The sequence below is a fragment of the Setaria viridis genome, chromosome 6 (genome assembly GCF_005286985.2).
Source record: "Setaria viridis chromosome 6, Setaria_viridis_v4.0, whole genome shotgun sequence".
Taxonomy (NCBI): domain Eukaryota; kingdom Viridiplantae; phylum Streptophyta; class Magnoliopsida; order Poales; family Poaceae; genus Setaria; species Setaria viridis.
In genome coordinates, this window is record NC_048268.2 from 20,892,692 (window position 1) to 20,907,202 (window position 14,511).

General features: G+C 44.7%; 1 protein-coding gene and 1 pseudogene across 1 annotated transcript; one reads left to right on the forward strand and one right to left on the reverse strand.

Annotated features, from left to right (window-relative positions):
* Positions 1-2,366: 2,366 nt before the first annotated feature.
* Positions 2,367-4,474, reverse strand: LOC117860374 (uncharacterized). Its single transcript, XM_072294745.1, has 7 exons — positions 4,250-4,474; positions 3,974-4,081; positions 3,799-3,879; positions 3,580-3,694; positions 3,259-3,478; positions 2,997-3,171; positions 2,367-2,911 (listed from the first exon to the last, which is right to left on the reverse strand). Exons 1-7 carry the CDS (start codon positions 4,472-4,474, stop codon positions 2,693-2,695), a joined length of 1,143 nt encoding a protein of 380 aa, XP_072150846.1. The 3' UTR covers positions 2,367-2,692.
* A 6,249-nt stretch (positions 4,475-10,723) lies between these two features.
* On the forward strand, positions 10,724-14,076 carry LOC140223202 (uncharacterized; annotated as a pseudogene).
* Positions 14,077-14,511: the final 435 nt, after the last annotated feature.

Sequence of the window (14,511 nt, forward strand, 5' to 3'; positions counted from 1 at the left end):
AGCCTTTGTAATATACATTCCGATACGCCCAAACATCTTTACAAGGATTTTTCCTTCGCAAATAAAGGAGTATATATGTATGACCCTGGCGCGATGGTTAGAATTATCTAACGTAACTGAAAGGACCAAGATAACTAAAAGGCGGCAAATTAGGTTTCTATAATTTTTTCTTATCAAAATTAAAGTTACTAGCCTAATCACCTCGAGAGCAACTCTAAGAGTCTACCAAAAAATTCTCCCCCAAAACTATCTATTTGGGACTCTACTAAAAATTTATTTTCCTAAAATCATGTGGTACCACGGCAGATCCTAGATAATAAACGTCTAAATACTTCAAAACTGGTCATGTCAGCACGTGAACTCCTCTGTTGGCTCTGGCAGCTTCCCCCTCCGACCTTTCCTACGTCAGCTTCCTAGCGCCCCCTGTCTAGGTGGGGTCGGAGTACCACCAGAGACGTTGTGTAGTCAGAGAGCAGAGGAGCTGGAGGAGGCGGTGCGGCGGAGAAGGATGCCGCGGAGCACGCCGCAGCAGGCAGAGCTGGATGCGGAGAGCAATTTTCGAATCAACAACATGCCAACCTACTGTGCAGTTACAACTATGGCAATTCATCGAACAGTTCGTGAGCAAGAACTGTAACTTGTTAGCACACATTTATGGAATAATTCAGTGTAAGAGGCAGTTGATCGAACAGGTAATAAGAGGGAGGTGGCAGCTCGGAGTACTGAATACTGACCCGGAACGCGGCGTCGTTGTTGCGGATGTGGAGGCAATGGACGGCGACGTAGGTGGCGTCGTCCTGGGTGATCCACTTGCGCTGGGCGTTGAGGATGCCGGTGAAGGTGGAGTGCTTGTAGGCGGGGAGCTCCTTGCAGAGCCAAGCGATCCTTGACCGCCGCCACTGCTCCAGCAGCTCCTCGAGCTCGAACACCTGCAGCTAGGGGGACCTCACCGAGAGTCGGCCCCCGCCGCAAACGCCTCGCCCTGGAACAGGCCCGCCCCGGCCTCCTCCTCCACCTCCGCTTCCTCGTCCTCGTTGTCAGACTCCAGCACGAGGGCGTCCAGCGCTGAGGCTGCCCTTGGACGCGAGACGGCGAGACGGCGCGCGAGAAGCGGCGATGCGGCAAGGCGGACGGCGGGAGGAAAGGAAACGAAGGGGAACGACAGGGTGAGAGGGCATCGCAGAGATAGGAATGGAGCGCCGCAGGCGCAGGGAGGGGCGGCGGTCGAGGCCATGAACGAATCGACGCCGAGCACCAGAAGCTCCGCTACACACCAGTCACCGCTGCACGCGCCGGAAATTCCGAGGACGACCGGTTCGGGAGTGATCGGGGAAGGATCGTGGCCTCGTGGGGCGACGTAGGTGTTTTTTTCACCCACGTAAAGATTCTTTTTATTTTCCCTAAATAAGATTTTAGGGCAATTTTAAAGAAACTTTTGGAGTTGCTCTAAGAAGTTTTGATGTCTTGGCTACATATTTCTGGAACATGTACCTATCTTTATAACACTTGTGGTCCGATGTATTCGCGGAAGAGGATGACTGAAGCTGGAAATGTATCATCCATTATTAGAAAAGGTATTGAAATTGCATAATACAATGAGAGTTAGAAAAGCTGATTTTTTTTCTAAGGTATCAAAGAGTCGACAATTACTCCTAGTCCTTGATACATGCAAGGACAAGTTCTCTAATAGGTATCCATTCTTCATCTCTGCAACGGACATATCCCAAATAGTATACAACCTTCTTGGTACTCCCACAAAGGCTCCTTCTTGAGGACTTACGAAAACAACCCACTAAGTTGTTTAGGTGATGCCCATGACGACCTAGAGTAAGACATGATATAAAGTCAAAGTAACGGGTGGATGCACACACTTGATACTCTCTGAGCGCTCCTGATATGATATTCTTAATCTTCATTTAAGGAACTCCAATATCCTTGCAAGTGCTTCTCTTGCTATTGACCTTGAAATATGGCTATGAACTTCGTGGTGTAAGATAGCTGAAAAGCTAGCGGTGGTGCAAGCAGATAGCTATGAACTTCGGAGGTTATGAACATGTATTTATCACACTTCCGAAAAGCTAGCCGTTGCTCCATATTTAGCACTCCATCCATTCAATATTGTAGATCGTTTTGACTTTTGTATATATATATGTGATTCGGAATGTATCTAGATATATCTAGTAGGTGCATGGTAAAAATCATGTATATAGAAAACTCAAATGACCTATTTTGAAACGGAGGGACTATTCGCAAAGAAGCCGGACTGATTCAGTCCCTCCCAGCAAGCAGGACCCTTTTCTTTGGTTTGTACGTTGTGGTGCTGCTCCCTTTTCTGTTTTTCGTAACAGTAGTACCCGGCGGTTTGCTCTCTTTGCTGTTTTTGCTTTCTATACTAGTAATGCCCCAGGAGGTTGTTTGGCTGCTGAATTGTGAGTTGTAGCATGTTTTTTTGGCTTTTGCTCTTTGTCTTATTTCTTCTAATAAATTTCTCGGCAAATATATTGCCGTAGTTTTCGTGAAAAAAAATTCGACCAAGATCTACAGTCTAACCACATTTTTCCTAAATCCTCCCACCAAGAAAAGATTAAACAATCATGAGCGATGATTGTTGTTCAATTTGCTCCGCCATGTTTGTGGAGGACAATACTTTGGGAGTCCATTTCCTCCATATTATTACCGACATCGATGTTGTCTAAGATCGCGGGGCTGCCTCGGATCGTACAAGATGAGCTGCTGCCTGGGCCTTGTCATCCGCGTCCTGCATTCTCGCATTGAACATGCGGAACTCATCCGACGCCCGGAGCCTCACCTTCCATCGGCTCCCATCCACGTCCCCGGAGTCCCCGAGAGTGAACCCCTCGTGATGCGCCACGTACTGCACGTCCACCACGCCCATCTGCTCCTCTGGATCCTGCAAATTCAAATTTTGGTTTAAGCGATCAACGGAAGTTCAGATCAGCAGAGGATATCATTGAGGAGGGCGAGTTCGATCGTACATCGACGCATCTCCAGAAATTCCAGTCAAGCCCCCAGCCATGAACCAGGTCACTCTGGATCATGTGCCAGACGCATGTCCATGCCTCCCTCGAGAAGACGGGCGAGTTCACCTCCACGAACCCGCTGCACGGCCGCCTATGCACGTCCGTACCGCACCCCCCTGCAGACGTCGATCTATGCATAGATATTAACAATCCCAGTTCAATTGCATGGATCTATGATGAGCATACAATTGAATATCAGTAGCAAGCTGAAACTTACTTGTGCATCTCGTTGTCGCTCACTCTGACGTTGATGTCGTAGGTCTTCGCCCCCCTGGTGATGTCCATGCCTGGCTGCGAGATTTCCAGCCCGTGCTTCTTCACAATCTTGATGTACTCCTCCGCGTCGAAGGTCTCAGTGCCGAGGTCCTGGTCCCAGATGAAGATGTACTCATACGGTGCGACGATGCTAGGGTGCAGGAACCTCTTGGCATACCACCGACGCCGCATTCCGTTCCAACATTATTAACAATCATATCAGATGGATAAACCTGCATCTGTGGCATTTGCATATATGATGGACAAATGGTAGCTCCTCACCATTTGGCCTGCTTCCTGGCGCTGAAATGGATGGCCTGCTTGGACCATTCGAACTCGTCCCACTCTGTTGTCCGTCCATCGTAGTGAAATAACATAATGTCGAAATTTTCGGAGAACTGCATGATGCATTATTCGCAAGGACAAATCCATGATATCGTTGTGTTAATTTATGAGTGGTTATTAAAAATCTGGGAAAAAACATCAAGAAATTACTTCTCACTTTGTGAACCGTCGCATTGACGTTGACTTTCTCACTGTAACCAACTGTCAGCGCCAAAAGATACTTGCGAGTCGGCGTGTCCTGGTCAGTGATGCCACAAGTTCAATCAGCCAAAGGAAACAATCAATTCAAAAAGGTTCAGAGTTACGAATGAAAGACTACTAAGATCAGCGACCTCACGCGGGTCTCCCCACAGCCGGCGCAGGTGAAGATCAGACTCTCGTACTACGATATTTGGCGGTAGCCTGTCCGCGCCTTTTGGCTTTGCCGGCGAAACAACATTCTACAGCATACCATATAAGAAAAAAAAGTAACAATATCAAGTGTGGAACGAGAAACTTATTTAACTGGATTCTTTCTGTTTCAGCATGGAGAACCTGAGCATCTATATATCCATATAGAGGAAGCATACCGGTATAGGATTAAATTGTCAACAAGTTCAGAACGGTACCTCTGAAGTGGCATTTGACATCGGGAGTGGAGTCCCATCCACAGTTGAAGCGTTGTTTCTGAATGGCGTCGAGAATCTGCCAAGTATGTTGCTACGGGAGGTGCAGTTTCCATCACCAATGCTCGATGGGAATACTTTTGGTGTGATTTGGACAGGAAAAGAAACCCCGATGATGAACCCAATTGCTGCCGCGGTCAACACTGTAAGGACGGTATTTGATTTCATTCTCGCTATTCACTAGGAAGATGAGAAGTACATGTTAGTTTTACTAGTTCAAAATAAAAGGTTGATCAATAGAGTAAAAGTTGAATTTACATGAAGGCTAAGGATCCCATTTTTAACTAACTAAGGAAAAATGTAGATGGAGTTTGCTTGTAGGAAACTATCTCTTAGCATCTGACACCTCCCGTTATGCGCAACACTTCACCGTTTAAAGAACAACGTTGATGAATCTCGTTGTTCTTGATACGGTACAAGCTCCTATCATACTCTCAATGTCTATTTATGATCCGGAGGTAGCTACGCATAAGGAGTGGTATTAGATTCTAAGAAGTGGTATTAGAGCGAAGGTGATCTTGTGAGAAGGTTGGTAGTGCTAGGAAACATAAAATCAAGATGATGTCAAAAATGTGAAATTAAATAGTGAAATTTGATGGCAAAGAAAATTTTAGCGTATGGCAGTGTGTGAGATGTGCTTGTCGAACAAGTCTTAATGCTCTTGAGGGTGCATAGGACAATACAACAACTGAAGAATGGAAGGTAATAGAGTGTAAAGTTGTCCTTACAATTTGATTATATCTCTTCTACGAGGTAAAGTACATGGTAATCAAAGAAAATTCATCTAAGAAATTATGAAAAAGCTTTGAAGCAAAGTCGCAGACAAATCAGTGGGTGCTAAAGCATCAACTATTTAGGTTGCGCATAGAGGGAGGAAGACGATTCATCGACCATAAGAATGTCTTCAACAAGCCTGCCATGCAACTGATTAATGTTGATGAGAAAATTGAGGAGAACGATAACGTCATCATACTAACTTTATCCTTACCACCATCACGGGAACAATTGATGATGAATATTCTTATCAGGAAAACTATTCTCAACTTCAATGAGACAGTTGCATATCTATTAGAGGTGAAGTTCTTAAATATGCCATAGGAATCTTCATCCTCAGTTGATCAAGCATTGGCTGTTTTAGTGGAGCAGGCAAAGTCAAGAATCACGGGAAGAAGAAAGGCAAGAGCAGGGGCAGTCGTACATGCTATCTTTGTGAGAAGGAGGGTCACATGATAAAGGATTGTCTAAGTTTGAGGACTATGAGAGGAGTATGCTTAGTGGCAAGTGAGGATGAAAGTGATGTACTTATCATCAATTAACATGGTAATATTCATGTAAATAATAGATTCAGGGAGATGTTTCCCTATATATTCTCTAAGGTAGATAATTGACGAAGAATCTACACTCGGTGAATGAAACTACTCACTTGGCCGATTGCAAGGAGTATGCAACTATTCACTTGGTGGATTGCAAGGAGCATGTGGTCCTAAGGTGGCAACAATTACATTGGGGATGCATGATGGAATCGATTGCACATTGATGGGAGTTTGATATATCCTGGGTTTGAAAAATAATCTAGTATCTGTGTGGTCACTAGAACTCCAAGGTTGTGACGTATCACTTTGAGGTAGAGTCATCCGAGTTACTTGCAAAGGGCAAGTAGTCATGAAAATTATCTAGATTAATTAATGGAGGAAATCGAGTCATAGGAAATCTTAAAAGTGGTGCAACCATTAGGAGATTTGGTAAAAATCTGATCAGGAGAAGAAAGTCATCTCGTCAGGTAAGTTGTAGTCAAGTGCAAGACTACAAAGGTGGTTGCAGAATCTAACAGTCGTAGTGGCCTAGAAGGAAAACGTGACGGGCTGACCATGCAGTATCAGTGAGCAGGTGTGTCGGTATTTTATACCTTGCAACCTACGAAGGGGTATCCCGAGGTAGTAGATTTGTTGGTGGGGGATCGCCGGACCTGGAACTTGAAGGTAAAAGTGAGGACACAAGACACGAATATTTACAGGTTCGGGCCGCTAGAGTAGTGTAATACCCTACATCCTGTTTGGGGTGTTGTATATTGCGCCATGCGCTTGGGTATTGGGGTATGAGGATTTGCCCTCATGTTGTGCCTGCTGATCAAGGTACCCCTGCCCTCCTTGATCTGCTTCATGGGGCGGGATAACTAGTCGGTTACAAGGAGGAGTCATAGTAGGATTACGTGGTATGAGTCCTAGTAGGATTACAGAGAAATCCTAGTAGGAGTCCGTCTTCTTCCTTCCTTACGGGTACTGGGGATCTATCCCCGATAAGCCCCCGAGCGATTCATAGTCGAATGCAGCAATCTTTGAGTACTTTTCAGATCCTCGCCGAGTAGTTTTAGTGCTCCTCGAGTATTTTGTCTGGCTGAATTTTCAAAGTTTCTTAAAGCTGCCATGAGGCTATGGTGTGCTTAAAGCCTTTGATCATCTTGATTCTGTAATCTTCATATATGGAGGGCGACGAAAGTCGCACTCCATATGGAGTAACCCTCGAGCCTTAGATTGAATTGTAGAATTAGGCTGAGGGTCAATAAAATCTTGAATTTTCTTCTTTCAATTTGAAAAAATCAATTATTGGGTGTAGCTTAGCCCTCGAGCCTTGAAATGATTGAATAATCAATTCAAGGATCTTGAATATTCACGCAAGTCATCATCCGAGTAGTTTTGCGACATCCAGCCCCCGAGCTTATGCGCCAGGTGAGCCGTGTAAGCCACGTCGAATAGTTATTGGCGCTTAGCCCTTGAACTTGGAAGCTAGCTGAGCCATTGGAGATATTCCGAATAGTAATTGGTGCTTAGCCTCCGAGCTTGGGAACTAGCTATGCCTTTGGAGGTACGCTTAGCATCCTAGAGCATCATCATCGAAGCTTGATCTGAAAGAAAAAGATGCATACATTATGTAGCATATTTGTAGAATATTGAAAACTACTGAAATTTATTCAGTGATTAATATAAATGTTTCGTGTCATGCTCTTGTTTCGGCCATATTTCTTCCGAGTAGTTAGCCTATTGTGTTTAGGCTCTCGGTCTTTGTTTAGCCGTAGCAACTGCGTGCCGAGATCTTTGTCTCTTGTACGCGTACGGGCACTGCCGTTTGCACAGCTTAGATCTTTTTCTCATGTATGTGTGCTAGCATTTAGGCATGACGGATGATCCAAGGCTTTCACGACTTAAGGCGTGTTCTGCTCGAGAAGATTAGTGAACTTAAGAGAAGACAAAAATTAGTAGTCGTCATTGCGACAAAAAGAGTGCGCGATTGCGTGCAAGAGTTTGCTGCCCTCTGGTGAGTAGAGCGCGTGCTATGCGCATAAGATTTGTGCCTCCTTAAGGTGTAGCCATTGTGAGCCTCCAATATTTAGTGCATCAAATTTGTGGCTATTGCCTCCAAAATTTAATATATCAAACCCATGGTGGTGCCTTCACAACTCAGTGTACCGGACCTATGGCCGTAGTCTCCGTAATTTGGTATCCTAAAAGGGTCTAATAGAGTTGTGAGAGAGTGACAATCACTTGTAGTCTTTTGGAGTTGTGCTTTAAAAAAATTTGCGATCGGCTTTGCCAAAATCCTATACTTGTCATGATTGCTCCAATTCCATGATATAGGGTTTGCTATGAGATTCATCTACGTTGTTCTTAATACGAAGCAAACTTTTATCATATTCGCAATTATCGGATTCTAACAATGCCAAGGATAATTTTATAGATAGAGACTTGTAGAGGGGTAAGTTTTGGATGTGTGTGTGTGGGGGGGGGGGGGGGTTGCGATGAGGAACCGTTGTTCTCAAGCACTGGGAATTTATAAATGTATACGGTCCTGTTTGAGATAATACGAAGCTGGCTTGCCTAGAGGAGTTAAGGCAGCTAGTTGAGGATGGACATGATTCAATAGCTATATAGGTGGAGATTTCAACTTTATCATGTCAGCTGATGAAAAGTCCTCTGCTAATATTAATAGAAAATAAATGGATGTTGGCCTTCAATGATTTTATTTCAGAAGCGAAGCTTACGGGGCTCTACAGATCTGGAGGCAACTATATCTGGAGAAATAAAAAAGATAGCCCTGTAAGGGTGGTACTTGAGAGAGTGTTAGTGTCTGGAGCCTGGGAAACTCTCTTCCCTTTAACCTTTGTTCAAACCATCACTAGGGTGGGTGACCACAACCTGTTGTTGGTGGACTCATGGTGAAGCTAGAGGTGTAAGATTAAAAAACTATAGATTTGATCCATCCTAGCTGCTACTGGAAGTTTTCAAGGACTGGGTCAATGATAATAAGTGGCCTGATAGAACTAAACCATATATATTGAACCATTGGCATGAGTGCCAGGAAGGTTGAGGAGAGTTCTCAGATGTTACGGTGCTAATGTGCGTGAAGATATTCAGAGGCAGAAACAGAATCTAAAACTAAATATCCAGTTTTAGGATAAGGAAGCAGATATCAGGGACCTCACTAATGTAGAATGGGAAAGCAGATATAAACTAGAAACTGAGTTGGTGGAACTGTATCACAAGGAATAAGTGTTTTGGCAGAGAAGGGGTGGTGAGAGATGGTTACTCGGAGGGGATGCCAACACTGGATACTTTCATGTTGTCGCTAACAGGAGGAAAAGGAAATGTACTATCAAGAGCTTGGAGGATGGACACATGACAATAACTGAAACACAACAATTAAAGTATCACATAACAGGATTCTGCTGAAAACTCTTCGGAGGAGAGGAAGAGCCTAAGATGCGCCTACAAGAATCCTTTTGTGACAGACGAAGAAGGGTGGGTGAAGCAGACAACGACCAGCTTACTAGACCTTTTACCATGGAAGAATTGGAAGGTGCGGTGAGAGAGATGAAACCTGATTCCGCCCCTAGCCTAGATGGATTTTCCACTCTTTTTCAAGGAATTATTGGGGCAGGTCCGGGATGATATTCTTGAGATGCCATTTAGCTTACATAAGGGGGAGCTGGACTTGCAAAGACTAAATTATGGGTGATTGCCCTGATCCCAAAGATAAAAGGAGCAGTGAACACTGAATAATATAGACCAATTTGCCTCCTCAATGTCATCTACAAAATTATAACCGAAGTTTTGACTTGAGGTAACTAAGGTTGCTGCTCAGGTAGTTGGAGAGAGCCACACAACATTCATTCCTGGCAGGTACATATCAGATGGAGTGCTGATCCTGCATGAGGTTTTGCATGATCTGAGATCCAGGAAGAGACGGGGGGAGTGTCCTGAAGCTGGACATTGAGAAAGCGTATGCTAAGGCTAGTTTGAATTTTTTGTAGGAGGTGATGAAAAGGAAGAACTTCTCCGAACAATGGATACAATGGACAATGTCTGCGGTGACAGGAGGGAGAGTAGTGGTCAACCTTAATGGAGAAAGAGGGGGGTTCTTTAGAAGTTACAAGGAGTTGAGGCAAGGGGACCTGCTATCCTCATTGCTTTTCAACCTGGATGGAAATGCAGTCTGAGAAATGGTTAAGGACAACAAAGTGATCACTGGATTGGTTCCAGAACTAATAGGAGGGCTCACACATTTCCAATATGCTAATGATACTGTGATTTTTCTAGAGAACAATGCAGGAACCACAGCGTTGATGAAATTCCTGTTGTTTTGCTATGAAGTGATGTCTGGCATGACAATAAATTACAATAAAAGTGAAGTTTTTGTGGTGGGTGCTGATAAGAAAACTCAAGAGAAAATAGCCAAATGTTTTAACTATGCTGTTGGAGTTTTACCCATGAAGTACCTGGGGATTCCGTTGAGTCATGTGAAGCTAACTAAAACAGAGTTGAGTGATCCACCTGCTAAAATTGAGAACAAGCTGGCTACTTGGAATTGCGGACAGCTTTCATGCTAGGGAAAAGGAATTCTGTTGAATACCAGCCTGACCAGCATTCCAATGTATATCATGGGATTTTATCTGCTCCCATCAAAGGATTGACACGGCCAGAGCAAAATTTTTCTAGCAGCGAGTGGGCAAGAAATAGAAATACCATGCGGTAAAGTGGGAAGTGCTGAACAAGCCAAAAGAGTTTTGGGGATCGGGCTTTATAGACACCAGGGCCATGAACACTGCCCTGGTATCAAAATAGATATATAGATTGGAGAGTGAGGATCAGAGGATATGTATTGGATTGCAGAGGAAGAAGTACCTAGGGGACAATGGCATCTTGCCATTTAGGGCGCGGGGAGGGCGGGCCCACTTAGATTCAATGGTATTCAATTGAATACCCATTATTTTTGCAAAAAAATTTCATATATATAGTGTATTTTAGGTATATGTATGAAAAAAACAAAAATACAGAAGCATTTCACTCAAAAAGGCCCACCGGAGGCCAACTTTGCTCTCCCTCGACTAGCCCAACTGGCCCATTCGGCCCATCCGGCCTGCGCATGCCCACTCGACTGCCCCCAGTCCCCCACCGGCCCACCCCACGCGTGAGCACATTCACACGCACCACGGGCCACGGCTGCGCACGATCCCTAGGGCGTCCGGCGGCAGCGGCATCCGGCGGCGGCGGCATCCGGCGGGAGGTCGCGGCTGGCGGGCTAGGAGGCGGCGGGTGGCCTGCGTGCGCCGCGCGGCCGCGCGCGCGGTTGGCGCCTGGTCGCCTGGAGCCGAGCGCAGCGGGCGACGGGCCGGCAGCAGCGGCGGACCGGCAGTGGCGGCGGCGGCGCCCGGGCCCGGCGGTAGTCTGGGGCTCGCCGCTCAGCGACTGGCAGGCTAGGAGGGTCGAGGGCGGCCGGCGGCTTGCGCACACGGCCGCACGCGCGGTTGGCGCCTGGAGCTTAGCGGAGGCGCCGGCGCGCCGCAGCGGCCGACCGTCGACGGGCACGGGGCACGGGCCGGCGGCAACGGGCGCGCAAGCGCAGCGCGCTACTGGTAGGCGGCTGGGGCGCGCCAGTGCGCCACGCTTCGGCCGTTCGGCGCCGCGGCTCGCCGGCTCCACCCTCCGCAAGTCCAGTCGGCCGAGCCCCTACTGTCTACTGATTTGTGGATTTTGTGAATTGCTATTCCTGATTGTTTGTGAAATTGAGGTGAGCATTTTCAATTGTTTGTCAAATTAGGATAGCACATCAACTTGCAAAATGTGGATGCTCATGAATTTAGTTCAACGTGAAATTGTGTAACTTTTAGGTTTGAACCATGAAGAGGAAGGGTAGTGCCGCTACTGATTTGAGGATTTTCATGGCAAGGGCTGCTGCAAAGAAGAGACAACCTGAACCGGAGAATGTTAATCAATCTTGCAATTTAAGCCAAATGCAACTAGTGTTATTCCAAGGGCAGAGTGGTAGTAAAACAAGCACGGTACCACATGAACCAGTGAGATCCAACCAGCCTCCAGAGAACGGTACAACAGAAGATGGTGAATCCATACCTGTGGAACACAATGATTCTAGTGATGAAGACAAGAATGATTATGGCATTGAGCATGATCCTGGATTGAGGGCTCCGATCTCAAGCTATGATGTCAATGACCAAGATTCAGTTAGAAGGGCATACATTGCATTGGGGCCATGTCAACCAAAGATGAAGAGGGATGCTTTTCCGCAACATGATTGTGGAGGTATGCGCCGCTTCCAACATAAGTGGTTTGCTGAATTTAAGTGGATTGAGTACAGTGTGGATAAAGATGCTGCATTTTGCTTTGTTTGCTATTTGTTCAAAGATAGCTGCAAATTTCCTGGTGGAGATGCTTTTGTTGTTGAAGGGTTTAGAAATTGGAATATGAAAAGGAGAATTCATAGGCATGTTGGTGGTATCGATAGTGCTCATAGTGAAGCTGAAGAGAAATATAGATTGTTCACGAGACCTAAGGCATCAATCCGTGAATCTGTTGCATCAAACACTGCACAATTCAAGGCTAAGTATCTAGCTCGCTTGACATGGTAACTTAAGTGCATAAGATTTCTGTTGCGTCAAGGGTTGGCTTTTAGGGGTCATGATGAAACAAAGGATTCACTCAACAAGGGGAATTTTCGGGAACTTTTAGCATGGCTAGCAGGAAACTTTGAAGAGGTTAATCTGGTGGTACTAGAGAATGCACCACAAAACTGTCAGATGATAGATTACAAGATCCAGAAACAACTCATTGATGCTTGTGCTCATGAAACAACCAAATTTATCATAGACGAACTTGGTGATGAGTGTTTTGCAATTCTTGCTGATGAGTCAAGTGATGCATACCTATTGGAACAATTGGCTCTTTGTTTGCGTTTTGTCAATAAAAAAGGAGAACCAGTTGAGCGGTTTCTAGGTCTTGTCCAAGTTGAAGATACTACATCATTGACTCTTAAAGAAGCAATTCAGTCCTTGCTTATGAAATATCAATTGCCCCTATCCAAGGTACGTGGTCAAGGGTATGATGGAGCTAGTAATATGAAGGGTCATGTTAATGGTTTGAAGAAACTAATTATGGATGAGTCCCCTTCTGCTTATTATGTTCATTGCTTCGCCCATCAACTTCAACTAACACTTGTAGCGGTTGCTAAGGAGAATACTGATTGTGATTGGTTCTTTGGGCAACTTGCTTATTTGTTGAATGTTCTAGGGATGTCTTGTAAAAAGATCCGTATGCTTCGCATTGCTCAAGCTGAATATATGATTGAAGCATTGAAATTGGGTGAAATTGAAACCGGGCAAGGATTGAATCAAGAGATGGGCTTAGCAAGGCCAGGTGATACACGATGGGGATCTCACTACAGAACTGTAATGCATGTTATGTTCTTGTATCCTTCAATCAAGAAAGTTCTCTTTAGGATTAGGAATGAAAGTAAAGGGGCTGAGGCTAATGGGGCTCAAACTATGCTCACAGTATTTAAGTCCTTTGAGTTTGTTTTCCTGCTACACTTGATGAATGAAATATCTGGATACACCAATGACTTGTGCAATGCTTTGCAAAAGAGGGAGCAAGATATCGTAAATGCAATGGATCTTCTGGAGTTTACAGAGGTAGAGCTGGATGTTTTGAGACAAGATTCTGGATGGCAAGAATTTCTTACCAAGGTCACTTCTTTTTGTGAGAAGCACAATGTTAAAGTTGTTGACATGAATGGGAAGTATATTCCTATGCAAAGATCAAGGCAGTTCTACAGAGGTGCCATTAATTATCACCGGTTTCATGCTGATATGTTTTTGGGTGTCATTGATAGACAGGTTTAAGAGCTCAATAATAGGTTTGATGAGGTAAACACAGAGCTACTTAGATGCATGGCATCATTCAGTCCAGCTAATTCCTTTTCTGCTTTTAATGTTGAGAACTTGGTTAAGCTTGCTGGGTTCTATCCACATGACTTTGAATTTCAATAAATAAACCAGCTTCATTTTCAGTTGCACCACTATATCAATGATGTAAGAAATGATGAAAACTTCAAAAATTTGAGAAGTCTAGCAGAGTTGTCTATGATGCTAGTTAAAGAAGGAAAGGTTTCTCGGTATGACATTGTTTATAAACTTCTCAAATTGGTGCTTGTTCTCCCTGTTGCAACTGCTGGTGTTGAGAGGGTCTTTTCTATAATGAATTTGATAAAGAACAAGAGAAGAAGTAAGATGGGGCAGAAATATTTGAATGGTTGCTTGGTCACATTGATTGAAAGGGAATTCTTCATGCAAGCTAAGGATAAGGACATCATCGCTCATTTCCAAAGCATTGCAGAACGGAAAGTTGTCCTATAGCTTGTAAGTTATAATCTTTGTTACCATTTTACTGTTTTAGCCTCTATTTATTTCATATGTTGCCACTTTGATATGTTGATCATTAGTAGCTGGACAATTTCAATTTCTGATAAATTTTATTAATCAATGATGCTGCTACCACTTAATTATTATGTGTTATAAAACTATAATTTAGTCTGTCATTTTTTTTCCTGCCATCTTCAATTTTGAATACCCATAGTCCAAATCGTGCGCCCGCCACTGGGGGAGGATCGCAATTCTGGACAAGACTGAACAAGGTGAAGGATTGGTACAAGTTTGGGAGATTGGGAGAGTGATTGTAATTGGGGATGGGAAAAGAACCAGATTTTGGCAGATGTTTGGAGCGGGCAGTATGCATTTAAAATCTTATACCCTCGGCTTTACAGAATATGCAGCGAAGCTGATATTTCGGTTGAGGAGCATGATGTGGAAGCACCGACTTTTAGAAGGGATTTTGGAGAGGCAGGGGCGAGCTGCACGAGGC